This window comes from Contarinia nasturtii, unplaced genomic scaffold (genome assembly GCF_009176525.2).
Source record: "Contarinia nasturtii isolate CC-2019 unplaced genomic scaffold, AAFC_CNas_1.1 Cnas_scaffold_285, whole genome shotgun sequence".
In the NCBI taxonomy this organism is placed as follows: Eukaryota; Metazoa; Arthropoda; class Insecta; order Diptera; family Cecidomyiidae; genus Contarinia; species Contarinia nasturtii.
Window position 1 is genome coordinate 360,622 of NW_022197640.1, and position 19,403 is coordinate 380,024.

Below are 19,403 nucleotides of genomic sequence, written 5' to 3' on the forward strand. Positions count from 1 at the left end.
TTGTTAATGATGATGTGATTGGTGTGCAATTGACTCGTGTGAGAAACGGAATCAAGTCTGTTTGATGTTAGCCAATGAATGTAAAAGAATCTGGTGTGAATGGTGCGTGTGTGCGTGTATATGTGTAATTGTGTTTTTTTTTTTCAACTAATTGAATCACGTTCAATTTTCAGCTTTGTTCTTCAATTGCTTTGTTTTTTTTATGTTCCTTTTTTGATTTTTTTCGTTAAATTAATTTGAATCACATCTGATTTTTTGTCATTGTGTCGCAATATTCATTGTTCAAAATATGAGGTTTTAAAAAAAAAACAATTTGTACATCCTAACTTGTTCGGTGGGATTGTAATAAAAGTTCTAGTAACTCAAATTCGTTAGAGTTTCGGATTATTTAGTTGTGTTCCGATTGAAAATAATAGTCTACAACTCAAGTGTTAAATAGGACTTCGAAAATTAGTAAAACGTAAATTGTTAGTACAAACATCAAAAAAAGCACTGCATCAAAACTTAAAACGTAAAATGAACAGACAAAAAAATATACTTGGAAATTATAGTGAAATTATAAAGCTTCAATGAAATAATTCGAATGAACTGATTATGACAAATTATAAAAGAAAAGTAGCCTGATTAAATGAGTTTTGTTTCTAAACCGCTTTTACAATAAAAGTTCTATTGCTTTTATTCAAAATCATTGTCATTAATTCGATTGAAAGACGTAGTAATTCATCTGTTTTTCGCTTTTTTTTGTTGTTGTTGTTTGTGCTTTACTTTGCTGATGTACTCATTGAAAGAAACATTTTCATGTTCTGCACAATGAAAGAAAAATAAAACCGAAAACAAAAATTAATCGACTATGTTTTTGAGCCGAGTCACATGCCGCCAAGAAACCAATGCCTGCTCTTAAGCGCCTGGGTCACATAGTATTAGTTCGAAAATAAAAAGAATACCAATATACTCTATTCGCTCTTAATGCAATTTTAATGGTTTAGCAAAGTAATGTAGAGTTAGAGCGGGAAAGAGATAGAGAAAGTCGGACAAAACTAGAGAGAGAAAGAGAACTAAACGCGAGAGCAATTTGTTTCGATTATATAGGGTGTGCATGTATATGTGTGTGTGGCAAAATTCGGAAAAGTTTACGTCTTTTTGTTGCTTTGGTATGTGTGTGTATGTGTTATCGTTCCAACTGAATCGAACTCCATTGCACGAAATGAAGTAAGGTGAATTGAATTTACGTTCGTTGCGTGAAAGAATGTACAAACACACACATACACATACCCATTCGAAGCAATAAATTGAAGTTGATGGAACGGAAACACGTTGAACTTTAATAAATTCGGTATTCAAATGCGATTGGAATTGCATGTACGTTTTTGGGAAACTGTCTTCATCGTGATTTTCAAAACAAAAAATGAAACGAATTTCTTTTTTAAAAACATATTTTATATATTGAACAGATGGAAAAATGAACAGAATCATTTTCGGGCAGTCTGAGCTTCTACCATTAATCATTCAAATTAATTCAATTCGTATTGAAAATAACATGTACGTGGGTGCTCTGTTTGAAAACACAACTTAAACGAATATACACAATAAAACCGGTGAAAATCAGCGACAAAAAATAATTCCTAAAAGACAACCACATAAACATAAATCTCGTAATCGAATTAGATTGAAACTTAAAACATAACCGCATGAGACACACACACAGAGAGAGAGAGTAGGAAAAAATGAAAGAGAAAAGTGAACATGATTTTTGGCGAGATAGATAAAAGTGAAAGAGATAGAGACCGTTAGACGAAGCGAAAGACCCAGTTCAGGTTAGTTAAAAATATAAAACGCAAACAAAACGGAATCACAAACATAAAGTTGGTGGCTAATTGTTAGAGAAAAGGAAAAGAAAAGTAACAAAACCAAAGACAAAAAAAAAACATAACAAAATACGAAGCACAAACTCAAAAATCGGAAGTTTATATGAGGCAGGGTATATTATAAGAATATGGCAATTCAATTTGTTAAAAAAAAGTTGTGTATGTATGCTGATGTACGAATAATTTTTTTGTTGTCGATTGATTGGTTGTTTGCTTTTTTTGTTTTTAAATTGATTACAAAAAAAAAAACAATTAAAAGAGGTAATGAAAGAGGTTAACAAATCTGGTACAGCATTTTTCTATGTGATGTGTACCTTCTTCGAACATCCTTGCTGTACGTTCCACCGTATTTGCTTCTCTGCGCAGCCAGTTCTGTAATTTCTGGAATCCAACTAGCAAACACCGCCTAAATTGTGATTGATAACATCATCATTATCATATCCCATTTATCACTGCGTGTGTGTGGTTTTTTTTTTTAAATATTGAATATCTTCGTTTTGATTTGTTATATGTGTGTAGCTCAATTTTAACTATGTATGATAAAATGTTTATGTTTTGTTGGTCTCTTTTATAACGTGGTTTTCTCAACTAATTTCTAACTTGATATTATTCGGTCAATGGTTCTCATTTTTTGTTGCTTTTATTCATTTTGAAACTATGGTGTTTTTGTTTTGTTTATTTTCATTTTGGTGCTTTTGCGAGAACCATCATCCGCTTAATAACTAATGTTTGTCCTACAAACTTTTATTTTATTATTGAACTCAAGCTGTGTCGATTTTCTTAATCCGAACAACATTGTGAAATAAACGATGGCAACATAGAAATAATGCCTAATTTCCTCACTATTCGTTTCAAACGAATGAGAGACACACACACACAGAGAGAGAGAGAGAGAGATAGAGGTTGATATTGATGGAGAAAGAGATTATTGGAAAATTCTCTTCGGATCTAACTTTGACACCAATCTCTTACCCTCGAGAACGATTCACACAATATAGCTTCAGGCTTCAATCGCCCACAGGTTCTTATCAAAATTTACTAAATGAATAGTTTCATTATTTTGGGTTTGTTAAAAATTAGAAGTACAAAGATTTCAAAATACTCTTTGAAGTTATGCATTTGACAAAGAAAAATATAAAATCAAATAAAAAAGAACGTAATCATTAGTTATTTAAAAACTTATTGTTAAATACAGACATTATCGTCCAAAATACGACTTAAAACACATTTTGTCTACAATAGTTCATACCGATTAAAATCTTAGCATTTAGAAAACACCCTGAGAAGTGAACTTAAGATGAAAATAAAAAACAGAAATAAGAGAAAACAAAAAGAAAAATTAGACGATGATTCGGAATCTGTATCAAATCAAGTGAAAAGGTGTCTACACATGTGTTGGAAAATACTGACTGTCCGAAAGTGGCACTCTAATTGTGTATGTGAAAATATCAAAAATCAAAACAGAAAACAAAACCAAAAAAAAAAAAAAATAGTCCGAAAAAAGGTACAATGATGAAGAAACACAAACGCTCCAGAAATATTGTGTATGAGTGTGTGAATGTGTGTGGAATTTCGAGTTAAAAAAACGAACAAAACAAAAATCAAAAGTCAACGCAAAAAAAGTGGAAATGTTTGAATAATTGCTGGAAAAAAGTACCATTTTAGATTATTTATATGTAAAAAGAACGTCATACTTTGAAATAGCATTTATGTAGTGTCATTTTGTTGGAAACGCTTCTAGAAACATTTTTAAGACAAAAAAGAGTATTTTTTGTTCCAAGCAGAGGCTTGTGCATATTTAACAAAAATAAAACAGAGATTTGGATAAACTACACAGTGGTATATCTAATGAGTAATTTTTGTATTCTTTTATTTATTATTTTCAGTTTACTGTGCAAAAAAGAGATGTAACTCACTAAAAAAAACACATACACACGATAAAAATGAAAACAATGAAGGAATCAAATATCAGTTATTCGGGAACAAAGAATTACAAAGTTTCACAAAAAAATATACACACATTCATTTCTAAATATCAACGATAAAGAAACAAAAAATTATTATTTTTTCCATGGATAAAAAGAGGAAGCGAGAGATAAAAGAAAAAGAGAGAGCTGTGTTGTGAGCTCCATTGAATAGTATATACTATGGAATCGATTTTAATGTACAAATATCTCTTGCACAGCTTGCAATGCAATGCAAGATTTACTGAGAGCTTTTAGGGAAAAGAAGAGAAATCGTGTTCTATTGGCTCTGTATCAGTTCTTTTTGGTTCGCACATTTTGAAATACACACAGGAAACACTTATTCAATGGCCAAATGATTTTCTTTCTTTTGTCTGTAAAAATGCTAGTCACTCACAACGACTAAAAAAACGAAAAGAAAAATAACAAAACATATCGTTGCTACTCTGTTTGAATGAAAATATCAGGAGGTTACAGAGGTGTCCATTATTTCGGCTCGTCTATTTGATCTATGTATTTTGAGTCAAATAATACCATCTGCACACTCTGATGATTTCATGTGTGCGAAATATACATTTATTCCACAGAAGAAGTGAATATGATCAGGTAAATGAAAGAAGACAGAGGAAGCGATAGGCAGAGAAGTAAACGTGAAGACAACAAGTTGTTATGAAATGATAACAAAGGTATTCATGAAAATATATTAGTGTATTTTTTTATTCATTGAATGAAGAATGAAAGAAATTCGGTAAAACATACGTGCTACATCGAAGTGAAAATTGATTTCCGTTGAAAAGGGGATGAGGAGCTTCATTCGACAAAAAAGGTCTTATTATTAGATGATTTATCCAAACATTGAGCCGTATTTAATTTACGAAAAATGAATGAAAGGTGCAGACGTTACCATTTGTTTTTCTATTATTTCAGTCAAATATTTCGCATTCGTTTCGACAACGAATCACATACAGTATTAGCCGAACACATTCTTTGTGTTTCTTATTCAAAAAATCGCGGGCAGATTGAAACGGACGGTTTTCATTTGGGGTTCGTTAAATTTTTATCCAAAGGTGGGTTTGTTAATCAGAAAGTTCCTTTTCAATTTCATTTTGTATAACTTTTTTTTTTATCTTTGTGTGTGTTCAATGTTTATGGTTTTATGCGTAATCATGGTGCAAAAATCTATCAACAAGTCATCGAACAAGATAAATTGTGACTTTTTAATTTTGTAATAGGCAATGTACTACGAGCATAACAACTAATTTCAAAGCATTCTTTGTTGTTGAAATTACTTAATTGTTGGAAGTTTTTTGTGAAACAGTGCAATTTTCGTTTGGCCGCTTTGAATTTTTTGTTGGGTGAAAATGTGGGTGCAGCACTAGAAGCATAACAAAATTTATTTGGTGCCATTTAGCAATCGCATTACAAAATCAATAATTAATACTTAATGTTGTTTCATTGCATAAAAATGAATGATGAACATTTGCTTTGTTGTTCTAAGAAATATGTATGGTGAATTTATTGATGGTGGTGGTTATGGTGGTGGTATTGTTGCTGTTGTTTTTGTCATTGGTTCTTTCGATGGAATTTAATAAACGATAACAAAACGACAACGGTAATATAATTCTAAAAGCATGTAGATGAAAACTGGGTAAAATTATCAACCATGAGAAGGGAAGATGGAAGGCATTCGATTGTATTTATTTTTTCTAAACGGTTTTATGTATGACAAATTCGCTTGATTTTAAATCACATAATCCGCAATTTAAATTTGAATATAATTTCGAAATGATGATACTCTTCAGTAAATGTTCGTTCGTGAAATTTTGTATTTGATTACTTGTTCCTATTTAAGTTAAGTTTGTGTATTGATTGTCATTAACGAGCCATTGTCGATGATACGAATACAATTTCGTTTCATTTATTTTTTATTTGCAAAATTTGATGTTTATACGGATAAAAAGAAAGAAAAATAAAAATGTATGGCCTTATCGACCTGGTAAAATGCCGAAATTGACTGAATAATGGCTTCCGAATTGTTGTCACACATTCACTTCAATTAATAAATATTTCAAATGAAAATGTACGCTGACCAAATGGTTTTTATTTTATCCTTTTACGATAAATTTCGAATGCATTAATGTATGTGTGTTTCATCGCGACAATGAGTGGATTCGAAGGGGAAGGAGAAATGAATGAAGATCGCTTGTTTTTCTTTCTCTCTTGCGATGATACGTCACAAATACATTTGATCACAACTTTATTTTGTTAGTTCTGTTACTGTTGCATTTGAGTCAACCAAACAATGGAAAAGATAATACAATTTGGGTGAATGTTTGTTTTGTCGTCATAATTTTTTTCACTTTTCAATTTTCGATCGATGTCTTGTTCGACATTTGCGTGCTTGGAACGTGGTGTCAAATTTATATAACCGTAATATTGTTTCAAATCAAAATGTATGTAATACGAATTTAAAGTACAAGTTGATTGGGGATACCTTTTGCCATGCTCTCGCTTAAGTTCACCAGAATACTTTGACCCACTGCCAACTAGTTCGATAATCTCTGGAATACTGCTGGCAAACATAGCCTATAAAACACGTTCCAATTGTTTTGTTTATTTTCATTCACATTCAGCATGTGTTTATTTGTTTGTGTGTGTGTGAGTTTGAGTATGTGGTTTTTTTCTTCTCTCAATAGAGTCTTTTTGTTTTCTTCATTTTTACGTTTTGTGTTTCACGGTTGGGAATTATTTATGGGCTTTGATTTGTTGTCTTTTCATTTGAGAACAAAAAAAAAATCGCTTTGATCGAATGTTTGACTGAAAATTTTAGTCCGTTGAAAATATGATGAAATTACAAGAGATAGAAACTTATAGGCATAACAACACAAATGACAAATTAGAATTGGTTTGTGACTGTGTTCAATATAGAACATCATTTTATATGAGCAATCACAATTTTTGGGAATAAAAACTATCAAGACTATGTTATTTAGACATAACTAAAAACGAACTATAAACATACTATAACATAATTTATAATAATAGCATGATTTATGAAAGGAATCACTAACAAAAGAAAAATAAACAATTTGCTTTAAATGACACTTTTCCATAAATTAGAATTAAACTGAGATTTTAACTTCTTATTTTTTTCAATTAACGAAACAATAAAGAAAGATATATAGAGAGAGAATGAGTATGTGAGGCATGGTTGGTCTCACAATTACCCATTTTTTTCCGAAGTAGATTAGTATTCAAGCAGGTACCATTTTGTATATAGCATTCATATTTACATTGGATGTGACGTAACCAACACATATGACACATTATACAATTCATCAAACATGGAAAGCAACTTAAAATAGAAACATAGATGAATGACAAAAACTAAATAATCAACGTGAAATTCAGTAAAAAAAATCTAAATTGTGGAAGGGATGACAGCACAGTGGATGTAAAATGGATTCATCGAAAATGAACTAAAGAAGAAAAAGGTAGAAGTAAGAAATTATCTAGATATTGTGAGAAAAATGCCAAAGGAGTCGAAAAAAAAATATATATGAGAATATAGAGTAGCAAGAGTTCTTTGAGACAAGCGCACCAAATCGATAGTGAGCAATTTCAAAGAAATAAATGAAAACATACTCGAGAAAATGAATTGAAAAAAAAAAACGTAAAATGGTGTCAAAGCTAAGCTCTTCACTAATGTTTGTGTACTGCGATTATTAATGATTAACGCTATGGTTTTCCTTAAAAAAAAGCACGATTACAGAAGACCGTATGCGGCAGCCAGCATTCTCCACATGCAAAATCAAGAAAGAGAAATAAAATGAAAACCAAAATGAAAATTATAAACCAAACTCAAATGCCAATGACAGAGAAAGAGAGAGAGAGAGAGAGAGAGAGAGAGTGAAAGAGAAGAGAGAGCGAGAGGGAATTTAAATAATAATAATAATGAAAATCAAAAATAAAAGTCTTGGGAAAAAACGAAACTTAAATTTAAAACGACATAGATCGAAAGCAAAATGGAACTGTTGAGGCGAATAGTAAATGGCATGCCATTGAACGAAACATATTTAAATAATTTAATAAAATAAAAATTCGAGAAAACAAGAAATAACGAAACAACTGAAAACGCAAGGTAGAAAATTACACTTAAAAAGTAAATCCAAGAGGGCTCCATAAAGCTTTTTTTTTCTTTGTTCACACTTTATTCATTGACATAATTTTAATTTTGTATATGTGTTATATATATATACAGTTATAAATGTAGAGAAAAGTACGTATTTTCTTATGTTTTTGAATTTTTCTATATTCTTGGAATAAAGAAATGAACGGTTGAATCAAATTTTGTGGAAAATTATAAATTCCAAACAGAAAGGTGAAAAAAAACCCAAAAAACCTGAAAATGCATGAATACATCGAATATATATAAATAGAAAAAAAGCTGACACAATTCAATTCTCATTCGGAATGCCTAAAACTTATAAACCATTGCTTGGATGTTATAACTTGAGCATGTAGAAATAACCCTGTGGGCTTTTAAAATAATAACAGTAATTGTAATTTTAAACAAAAATGCCGCACATCACATGTGTACGCGTTTCCTTTCATTTATTAGAAATGGCAATAATGCAAGCAGCGCACTCAAAGCCATCATCGTTAATGAACTAATAAATTAAATATTCTCTCATAAGTATAAAAGTAGTCTTTGTAAGTACAACAGAGTGCTGAAGTCAGTATAGAACAACTGTCAGTGCTACTTAATATAGTTTTAGCGTCAAATATGGTACTGATTTTTTTACAGATATTTGTATATTCGCCTCTACTTGGCGCTAAAACGTAAACAGTAGCACTGGCAGGGATCTTATACTGAATATTTTACCCAGAAAATACTTTTTTACTCATGCAAGTGCATATTTAATTAATTTATGTATTGTTTTAATTTAGTTTATTTTAATATCCTTGAAACGAAACTAAGATTTGATAAAAATAATCGTTGGTGCACACAACAATTGTTTAACTACCTAAAAATTTTATTAACAATACTCATGTGAGAATTTTTGCTATTGTTATTTTGCTGCTGTTATTATTATTATTTTCAAGATAATATTAATATGTATTTTATATGCAAAGCGATGCATCAATTTTTTGTTTTTTGATTTCTGCAAATATTCGAAAATCTCATTCGTCACTTTTACTTTTTTGTAGATTATTTTATCAGTTCGTATCAATAGAATTCGATTGTTTTACCGCCAACATTTTTGTGAACTCCAATGTGAACAATGGCAATCTTGGTATAGTGACTGTACAACATTCTTTTCAGTAAAACAATCGAAATGTGTTATTAATCCGAATAAGAGTTGCCAATTACAAAAATCACGACAAAAAGGGATTTTTTGCATTTACAGAAAACAAATCATCGATACCTTCTTCACATATAATACAAACATTTAAATAATTTAATATTATTTTTGCAAACTGTGAAACTAAATAGTCTAGGGGGTAACCGCGATTTTAAATATATAGAAATATAAACAAATTCAGGAGATTTCAACGAATTCAAGAGCTATCGAGAGATATGAACGCAAATTTACATTTTTGGGAGATATTGTCAGATATTCTGATCTAAAAATAATTCTGGATGTGGGCTTTGGTGGATCATTAGGATCATCAGAACCGCTCCCAGTTCTGGAAGTGGGTTTTGGTGGATCCCCAGGATGGACCAGACTATGGTTTGACAATGCCCCGGCCTATCCTGAGAGTCCACTTCCAGAACTGGGAGCGTGATGATCCTGAGGATCCACCAAAACCAACTTCCAGAATTGAATACTTTGAGATAATACTTTACCCCCTAGTAAATAGTGATATTTATATATGTATGTGTGTGTGTTGTCACTTTACACAGAATATCGGAAGAACTAACTGAACAGTTTTTTAAAGAAAATGAAAGAAAATGGTTTTGTTTCTGTGTTTGTGTGGAAAATCAAACTATCAATATCTTCGTGAACTGAATTCGCAATTGAAATAACAAGTACGATTTTACTGAGAAAAAAGAAACGGTACCTTTCATGCTTATTGCATTACGTGTATTCGCAGAATGTTTCGAATTGGTTTTTTTTTTAATTAAACTAAATGTATTTTATGTTTTGTTGGTTTTGTTATCTGTTCAAAGATAGTGTCTACAGCTCAAGAAATGCTCTTTCCAAATCGTTTGAATAAAATATTGTATGTACGGCATATTAAATTGGTGCTTTAACATTTAAATGGCTATTATAAAACATTGATATTTTCTGGTTGAAGCGTACACAGGATAGATACTTTTATTTATTTCGTTGCATTTTATTTTTCTAAATAAGAAAGAACAAAGCCAATGAAAAATACATGATTCAAAATGAAAACATGTGAGATCACTTTGAATGTTGTCGTTTTTCTTTTACATTGATTCAATTCGAAAATCGAAGTGGTAAATGTGATTTGAAAATTAAACAAAAAAAAAAAAAAAAAAAAAAAAAACTCACAAAGATTACGATTATTATGAATATTTTGTGGTGTTTAAAAAAAACATTGACAGAGATAGAGAGTTAAAAAAAAATAGTATGGTATATCGTTTAGTAAAGCGAATTGCGTTTAATAATAATAATAGTAGAAGAGAAATATATATTATTAGCTTTTTTGCTAAGCGCAAAATCAAAAATTGAACAATTAAAATATGAAATGAAAGTCTTAAAAACGATGTTAGATTATTTTGATAGTTTTTGTTTTGTGTTATATAAATATAAAATTGGTTGTATTCAAAACTCTACCTACATATTTAAAACGACATAAAAATTAAACATTTATTATTGGAAATTTGTTTGTTTATTTAATTATTTTGTCCGTTTCTTCGTTCGGCATTTATTTTGATTGTGAAAAATAAAATTAGAGACAGAAAAAAAACAAGTTACAAATAAGATTACGCATCAAGAATTCACCTCATAAAAAATTTCGCATTCGTTGTGAATGTATCTCATCTCTGCGAACTAAGTATATTTCACTCTCTATATATAGTGTTTTGAATATTCAACCCTATGTGCAATACCAAGTTCACTTTTACTTGGCCTGATCAACAACTTTCAAACCATATACACATATATATATATATAAATATAAACGAAGCGTTTTGCATTTACTTATCAAATTAAGGAGTTTCATCATGTATTATCTTTTTACTTTTTTTTGGTTGTAAATCGATCAATGAAGAAATAATGTGACGTTGTTTCTATTGTTTTCGCTTTTTGTGATCTTTGCACAATCAATTTTTCTTTATTCTCGTCGAAAAAATTCATTGAAATAAATTTATTGGATGAAAATTGGTTACAAAATGACATTTAAAAGAAAACAAAATTTGAATAAAATAAATCGTATATGTATGCGAATATTGATTTCTTCTGGTATTTTTTTCAAACATCGCATTTTATGAGCAAAAAAATTAGTATTTAAATTGAATAAGAATTGACTTACCAAACCAACAAGCAGGAAAAATACTAAGAACGTTCGCCCCAGCACAGTTTCACAGTAGACATCTCCATAGCCCACCGTTGACATAGTAACAATTAGAAAATAAACGCACGTCCAATATGATAACGGTTGTGAATTATCGAAATCCAATGGATCGCCAGAATTTTCCAGCTACAAATACAAATCACCAAATATTAACAATGCAAACATGGTTTCGAACCATCGATTCAAGTCAATGTATGTATACAATGCAAATATGAATATTGAATTACATGGCGGGGGGGTCAAAAATGGGCCGAACCCATATAATTTTACAAATTAATTGAAATGAACGATTTATTATACGAAGGCTACAATTAATCTCAGCTTACCAAGTGTATTATTCCGGCCGCTGTTAACCAAACTGATATAAATATTGAAACTAGCTGCGCCAGTCGTATCGAACTTGATGTTTTTAGTACATTTAAATATTGTAATATATCGGGAACGGTCATGAGTCGCAGCGCTCTCAGGAAACGAAGACCTAGATTCAAATTGGCATCCAATATGGAATCGAATAGAGGCGATTGGTTTATTTTATGGGAAAAAAAACCAGGACATAGAGGGGGAGGGACAGAGAGAGGAGATTGAACAAACGATTTCGTTATTACAATATAAAATCCCACTTTATAGCAATTGCTGGCTACTTACCGATCCATGTTCGCTGTAAATATATTGATACAAAGGACGGGGGTATTGTAAAATAATCTACGAAGCTATACATTTCTAACATAAACCATAGTTTATCGGATGCTGCTATGAACTGTTCCACGTCGACGACAACGACGATGACGACGACGATAATCCCAATTGGGCCAATGAAACAAAGAAAATGTAGAATGGAGAGAAAAAAAAGAAAAAGCCATTCGATAAATTCAATTGAATTCGGTCTCCGTTCAATTTCATACTTACTCGTATAAAAAAGTAAACCATAAAAAATATATTGAATGCAAGATCGATTTGTTGTGTGATATTTTCGCTAAACCGGACGCACATCTCAACATATTTATTCGATGCATCAACAAAATATATAATAAGCGATGCAATACTTAATATAAAAACGAGCACCACCTGAAACGACAGACAAAAAAAAAACAATATAAAGTCCAACATTCCAGCTATTGTCGTCTCTCAGCTATAAACAAAAAAAAATATTTTTATATATACACGCGAAAAGCAAAGCGATTTGCCATTTGTCTTGTGATCAATGCAATTGTTGTTGTAGCATCACACCGACATGAGGTTGATGCTAAATAAATCGTAAGTTACCATCGAAAAATGCCTTGTTTTGTGTGTTTTTAAAAAGATTCAGTTCGATAAATTTATGACGATAAATGTCACGTGAGCGTTCATGGTAATAAATAACATATCCATTTGTAGGCTATCAAAGCAGAGTAAAAGCGGTGACCGGATGAATGTGTTTGCTACTAGATTTGTTTGATTCTTATTTTGCGTTATTTTGTATGATGTTTTTTTTGCACTCTCTCCTTCTCACTTTCGTTTGTGTCGCTTTCTACTTGTTTCAGAAATACGCATTTACAAATATGTGCGTTGTCGCATGCGACACATACAAAAAATCCTGATCACGAGCCAAAAATATAGTGGAATTGGTAGCGAGAAAAAAAAAAGGTGACAAGTCGCGACCAAGCGGTACAGAAAATACATTTTTGCCAGCGTATTTAATCATGTTCAATTAGAATGTGAAAGTCAATGGAAACCTCATTTTGTTTTTATTACATTTGGTCCGAACCGGGTAAAAAGAATCTCAAAATATATCGCACAAAATATGCATAGAGAAGGATTTATTAATATTCGTAATTTACTAGCCACCGTCATTTATTTATTTCTCTGCATTTTTTGGTTTGCTTTGTTTACTTTCAAAACAACTTATCATCGTTTTTCATCGTTTGAATTCAAGAAAAACATGGGTCTGTCGCACATAGTTTCAACTGAATTTCGAATTTAGGTGAATGTCATAATTCCCAGCATGGTTGATTAAATGAAGTATTTTCTGAAACATGTGCACACCACTTTTATATCGGTCATTGCAGTAAACATAATTCATTGCATACTACATACAGACTGTATTCATTGTGAAAATTGAGTGTTTTTCGAATTTTATGTTTAATCATCGATATCCCATTCATTTAATAAACGGTATCAGAAAAGAATGAAACGGGAAATGAAAGAGAGAGAGAGAGAGCGAGAGAGAGAGAGAAATCGAATGGGCCTATAATAAAATATGGTGTCAAATTCCATCTTAATGGAGCGCACCGTACTGAGGAAAGCGATATATAAACGGGGAAATCCTTATGTACTCAAGTAAAATAAAAGTCAAGACACATAGCGTATATTCGATGTCTAGGAAACTACGATGTATGGTTTCTCATGTGCATTTTAGGTGGTTGGCTTTCTTCATCTATATAGGAGGCCAAGTGAAATTGTGTCTTTGAAAGTGACACGCGCAATTTCAACAACAATCAATGAATATGCTACCACGATGGTAATTTCCATCGACAAGAAAATACCATAAAAAACTGTAGTGAGTTGTTGAATGTGAAGCCATGGCAATAAAATTGGCTATTTTTGTTTTCCAGGATTTTTTTTTCTTTCCACTTTTCACTTATAGCTTATTCGTAAAATCGTTCAATTCTCTCTGGCAATGTGTCATTCATCTGTCAACACATAGCATCAAGCGCATATATCAATGCATATATAGAAATGAATATGTGCCAATGTATGACCGTGAGTGGTTTGTTTACAGGTTCAGTGGCTGCCATTGTTCGATTTTGGTTTTATCTATTGCCCTTCCGAATGTCTTCTGCAAAACTTTTATCCTCCAACATTGTGTTTCAATTTTCGGAATGCCAAAAAGTGATATAAAATCAAAGAGAGTGGACGAGAGAGACAGACACGTAAAATCAATTGGAGAGCAATAAGATTTTCGTATTTTCAAGATTCAACCTCGATTGATATATTTGATGTACACAAAAAAATCCATTTAATTTGATTGGATGTGAATGGATACATTCGATTTATTATAATCAAAGTCCTTTGTTTTCGCATTTCCGTTTGAATCAATCAAATTGCGAACAATTGCGATTAAATGCGATGGAAAATTGACCCCAAAACTGATGAACTCGCTGAATTCGTTCACTTTTTCTATTCATCTTCTTTTTTGTCTTCATCTGTGAAGATGTCAAGCGATTTTATTATCATGATTTTTATTGATTTCTATAGCTCCAGTTTTATGTCATCTATTTTTGCTTTTCTATTTATCTAGGAATCTCTTTCATTCTCTCGTTGAATTATGTCGAGTTCAAGGAAGTACACTAGTTTATACATAAATATAGTTTTACCGAAACTGCAGCAACGAATAGAATATGTAGACGCATAAACGCAGTTATCTAGTTGCTTCATGTATTTATAAAGATGCTGCCAGCATCAGCAGTACAACCAAAAAAGATATCGTCAACAAAGTTTAAAAATAATTGTGTAAATTACATCTATAAAAATGTACGCTATGTGCATCTCAAGCATTCTGTGTGACACACGCGTTTACCGAAGATCAGTATCAAATCAAAAAAAATCACCAACGACAACACCATCAAACGAGAGAGAGAGAGAGAGAGAGAGAGAGAGAGAGAGAGAAAAGCACACAAATTTGCGCGCCACACTAATAACGATTGAATAGATCGAAGACGCACAACACGACATGCAATCACCAGGCGACATGATATGTAAGTGTGTGTGTGTGTGTCGTTCATTCGCACGAATGTCACATTAATATAGCATATCGTACGTGTATGTAAATAAAATCGCGTCATGCATGAAAGTAGTCATATAACGGCAATCGAGTAATCGACTGTAAACGAAATCACTGCTCGAGAGATGAGCGCTGACTACAATCACCAATTGGTTTCATCCACGCATACATTCATCGGCTAATAATAAAAAAGTGATTTTCCGTAGTTTCAATGTGACTGCTTTTCATTTTCACTTTCTTTCTCTCGTTCTCTTTCTCTATTTTGCTTTGTTCTTATTACTCTAACGATTTTCGTGTAAAAAAAATCAACTTGTCTTTTCGTCTCATTGTGAATTGAACTATTTTTATAATTAGCTATATATTTTTTTGGCTATTCTTTGTCGCCTGCACGTTTTGTTTACAAGATGTAGTAAAACAAGCAATGTACAAGCGAAATCAGCGAACAAGCAAAAAAAACCGAAAATGTGACGAGATCGAGCATGGAACACACGGTCGATTGAAATGTTCAAGAATTGTATGCGAAATAAGAAGGCGCGATCAAGCGCGCACAAGTATGAACGAAATGAAAGAGTGAAATCAATTAAACAAATTTGCTTAATTGCTTGCCATGAGCACTTTTAGCTTGATTACTTGGCGAATTGCATGCATTCGAAATGCAATAAAATGAATGCTGTCTTCACCTTTTCCATCAGAAATCGTCTAAATGTTCATATTCACCGTTTCAGTTTGTTTGTTTGTTTTTGACTAAAGATAGCAGCACATTTCTGGAAAATTTGCGAATAATTAAGCATTTCCTAGAGAAACTAGAACACTTTATTCAATTGAGAAAAATGTGCGCGTATCGTATTTGTTCTATGCATAGGGTATTTGGTTGTGATATGTTGCCAAAATTCGACGAATTTTACAAATTGTAACACTGCAAGACACAAATTCCAATTGAAAACAGCAATTGCACGTGGCGCAACAAATCGTTGGAAAATTCAAATTAGATTAAGCGCCTCGAATAAAAACAAATTCGAACAATTGCGCAACGAATAAGGAACGTTCACAGTGCTATACCAAATTGCACTTAATGGAAGAATAATGGTTTGATGAAAACTGGTCGAAATCTATTTGCTCGCAAACAAGAGGCGAATATTAAACAATCGGATGTGACATTCTGAATAATTTCATTAACATTCAAACTTAAGTCGAACAACTGAAAATCCATCGAAAATATTAAACTCGAACAATTGAATTAAATTCCATTTTTCAACTGAAATTGTTGTACATCGGTATTTTACGAGGCAGATGCAGATATATTTACCATTCCATGTGTTCTATTTACAAAATTTCACACGATTCATAGGTTTTTGATCGCCAAATTCGAATCTAAATGCATGCAGTTGTGAAGTGGTTGAACTTTACATTTGTGAGACAATAATACAGCAATTTGTAGTTGAAATATGTGTGCGTCATGTTTTTGGAGTATTCATATTATTGTCGTTTGATATACAAAATTATGAAACGCAACATATCAAATTTGTTCCTCAACCAGTCAAACCATCAAATCATTTGGACCACATTTCACAAGTTCGGTTTGACATTCCGGATAATCAACTTATGTGGCTGCTATGTAATGACATGATCTAAGATTATGAGAAGAAGAATAAAAAACAAACTTTGAATCAAATCAAGACGGACACATTTTCGGAGATAATTTCCCTCTAGATGAATTCCATGAGTTTTTCCATTATGGAAATGTGTTGAACAAATTGAAGAAGAAATGAAAAAGAAGAAGAAGAAGAAATATTGTGCTGTGTCATTAGTTTTGCCTCGTCAATATATATATATATAATATATTATCGTCGACGATGTAGCCTGGATTACATTTTCTGTTTGGCATTTTCTTCTTCTTCTTCTTCTTCTTATTCTTATTCTTGTTTTATGTCCGTTTATATTTTATCCATTGCGTGGTAATGAATAAAAATAGAAAGTTTTACTAGTCCATGGGCAAAGGCGATTGTTGAACGGACGGTTCGTGTGTAAGCGCATTACTTTTCGCCATACATGTTATGTATATGTGAGGCAGAGTGGTTGATAAATGCCAAAGTATTGTGCATAGAAAATGAAAAAAAAAAAAAAAAAAAAAAAAAAACTGAAACGAGTTAGAACTAAGAATGTAACTTAGTGAAATGCCTCGCTGTGATTGAGTTTTTATTGCTTGCGTTTGGCACACCATTATTGTTTCTTACTCTTTTTTTTCGACCCATGCGTTAATGCCTACTCGATAAATTGAATATTCTGCATTTGACATTAATGTATGCAAACTGAATGAGTAACGGGGAAAAAGGTGAAAAAAACAAAACGAAATAGAACGAGTTCACACAAGCACAAGCTCTCGTTCATGCGATGAACGTCGAGGAATGTATAACATGTGAATGTGTATTTCTAGCAATTTACGTTGTTTCGATGTGTTATACGTATAATGAAAGCAATAACAAAAAATAGTGTACGATGTTGTGTGCACACATACCAAAATTCTGCCGGTTGTTGTTTGCCCCGATATCAGTTCGCCGGCCCAATCTTTGGCTTCGGTCATGAAGGTGCCCTCGAACTCCTGCTTCCCCTGCCTATTGGCTTTCTGCTCCTTCTGTTTCGGGTCATTTGGTGATAATTCTGGCTCCTTACGACAACACAAAAAAGCAAAGGCACGCCACAGCAAAACGACCGTAAGACCAGCCAAGAATGTGAAGATGCTCGACAACAGAAAACACCACCATTTTCTTTCAGTCAAACATTTTTCTTCTTCGCCTAGATCAGAAATACTGGCTGCTGTTGTTACGTATGCTGATAGTTTTAAAGTGAGAGCAAATATAAAGATAAGATGAATTTTGATTAAATAAATTTCAATATTTCCAATTTATGATATTTTCATTTTCTCAAACCAACATCAATGAATGGTAAAACAATGAATTTTTTAATGCTATTTTTTTTAATAAAGACTATTTTAGAATAGAAAAATTGAATAAAAGCCGAAACTGAGAAAATGGGCTTGATATAGAAAAACTAAAACAATTGTACACTTTGAACTTACCTCTTGTGGTTGAATCAATTGATATTGTTTGCGACATCCCCTATTCAGGTGCACCGCAAGCAAAGCAAACAAATATCCATTGAGTGATGATTTTCGCTAATATGAGTATATATAGTTTTGTGTTTTGTTTCGATTTGGTTTTTGTAAATTTTTTGCGACCCTTGTTGGCTATAATATCACAAAAAAAAAATAGAAAAATACCACCAACCGTACACCAGTAGTAATACAAAGAAAAATCGATTTCCAACCGAATAGAAAAATGGGACAAAACAGTTGTCGATATAACAAAACGATGAACCAAATGTGACAAACGTACTTTTCAGCTAAGGTAGGCTGTTAATAATTTAACATCGAATTTATCGGCTTCGACATCGATTAGAAAATAGATAAATTGTAACTATATCTTATTTATTCGGTAGATTGTAAATGTTTAAAACAAACAACAAGAAAAACAGACCGATTATTACATATATATATATATATATATATAGACAGAACCGTGTGGTGACAGTTAATACGACTGAAATCCATTTTAATATTTCATATTTATGATCCTGTGTGCTTGTAATACTCATTGTATACGTATAGGTATTCGCGGTGCGGCCAGGACGCATACACAAGTGACAAACACAAATTCTGTATGTGAAAGACTGTCGAAAAAAGTTCACTTTCTCTCTCTCTCTCACTCGCTTGCTCGTTCATTTTTGGAAAGACAAAATATACTATATAGTATTTAAAAAAAGGATAAAATGTGCTATAGCAGCTGAGAATGTAAATGAACTTTTGGTAGGTGCTACACCCACCCGATTTCGAAGTAGTGCAACGATGTACGTTTGACACGTACGTGACATACACAGAGAGAGATATGTTCTATAGTCTGTAGAAACCTACAGTAAAGAATTATTTTTTCCCTATATATGGGAAATTGGTAAAATCAATAGTTCAGAAGACTTCATGATTTGATGACTGAAAACGACATGATTTCAACATTTTGAGTATTAAGGTGTCATGAACTTTGCATTAAGGATTTGATTTTTTTTTATCTCATTTTTTTCTCTTAGCGCACGAACGAATCCGAATTTCTTTCTCTTTCTGCATGCAATCTTCACGATAATACAAAAATTATTTTAAAAGAAAAAGTAAAGCGTATGAGAAATAAAAGCTACAAGCACATTTCTAATAGCATTTCGCCG

At 31.9% G+C, this 19,403-nt stretch overlaps 1 protein-coding gene across 50 annotated transcripts in view; it reads right to left on the reverse strand.

The window, feature by feature from the left end:
* LOC116337640 (calcium-activated potassium channel slowpoke) overlaps window positions 1–19,403 on the reverse strand; it is a 62,959-nt gene that overhangs the window by 41,939 nt on the left and 1,617 nt on the right. For 22 of the 50 annotated variants that reach the window (XM_031762383.1, XM_031762339.1, XM_031762355.1 and 19 more), the window contains exons 2-7: window positions 18,211–18,378; window positions 17,650–17,963; window positions 12,281–12,439; window positions 12,020–12,131; window positions 11,701–11,852; window positions 11,333–11,500 (exon numbers count right to left, since the gene is read on the reverse strand). In XM_031762383.1, the coding sequence (XP_031618243.1) occupies window positions 11,333–11,500; window positions 11,701–11,852; window positions 12,020–12,131; window positions 12,281–12,439; window positions 17,650–17,963; window positions 18,211–18,247 (942 nt within the window). In that variant the 5' untranslated portion in view covers window positions 18,248–18,378. Of the gene's footprint in view, window positions 1–2,179; window positions 2,272–6,323; window positions 6,416–11,332; window positions 11,501–11,700; window positions 11,853–12,019; window positions 12,132–12,280; window positions 12,440–17,649; window positions 17,964–18,210; window positions 18,379–19,403 lie in introns of all 50 variants that reach the window. The other 28 variants (XM_031762336.1, XM_031762378.1, XM_031762365.1 and 25 more) reach the window with 4 other exon arrangements.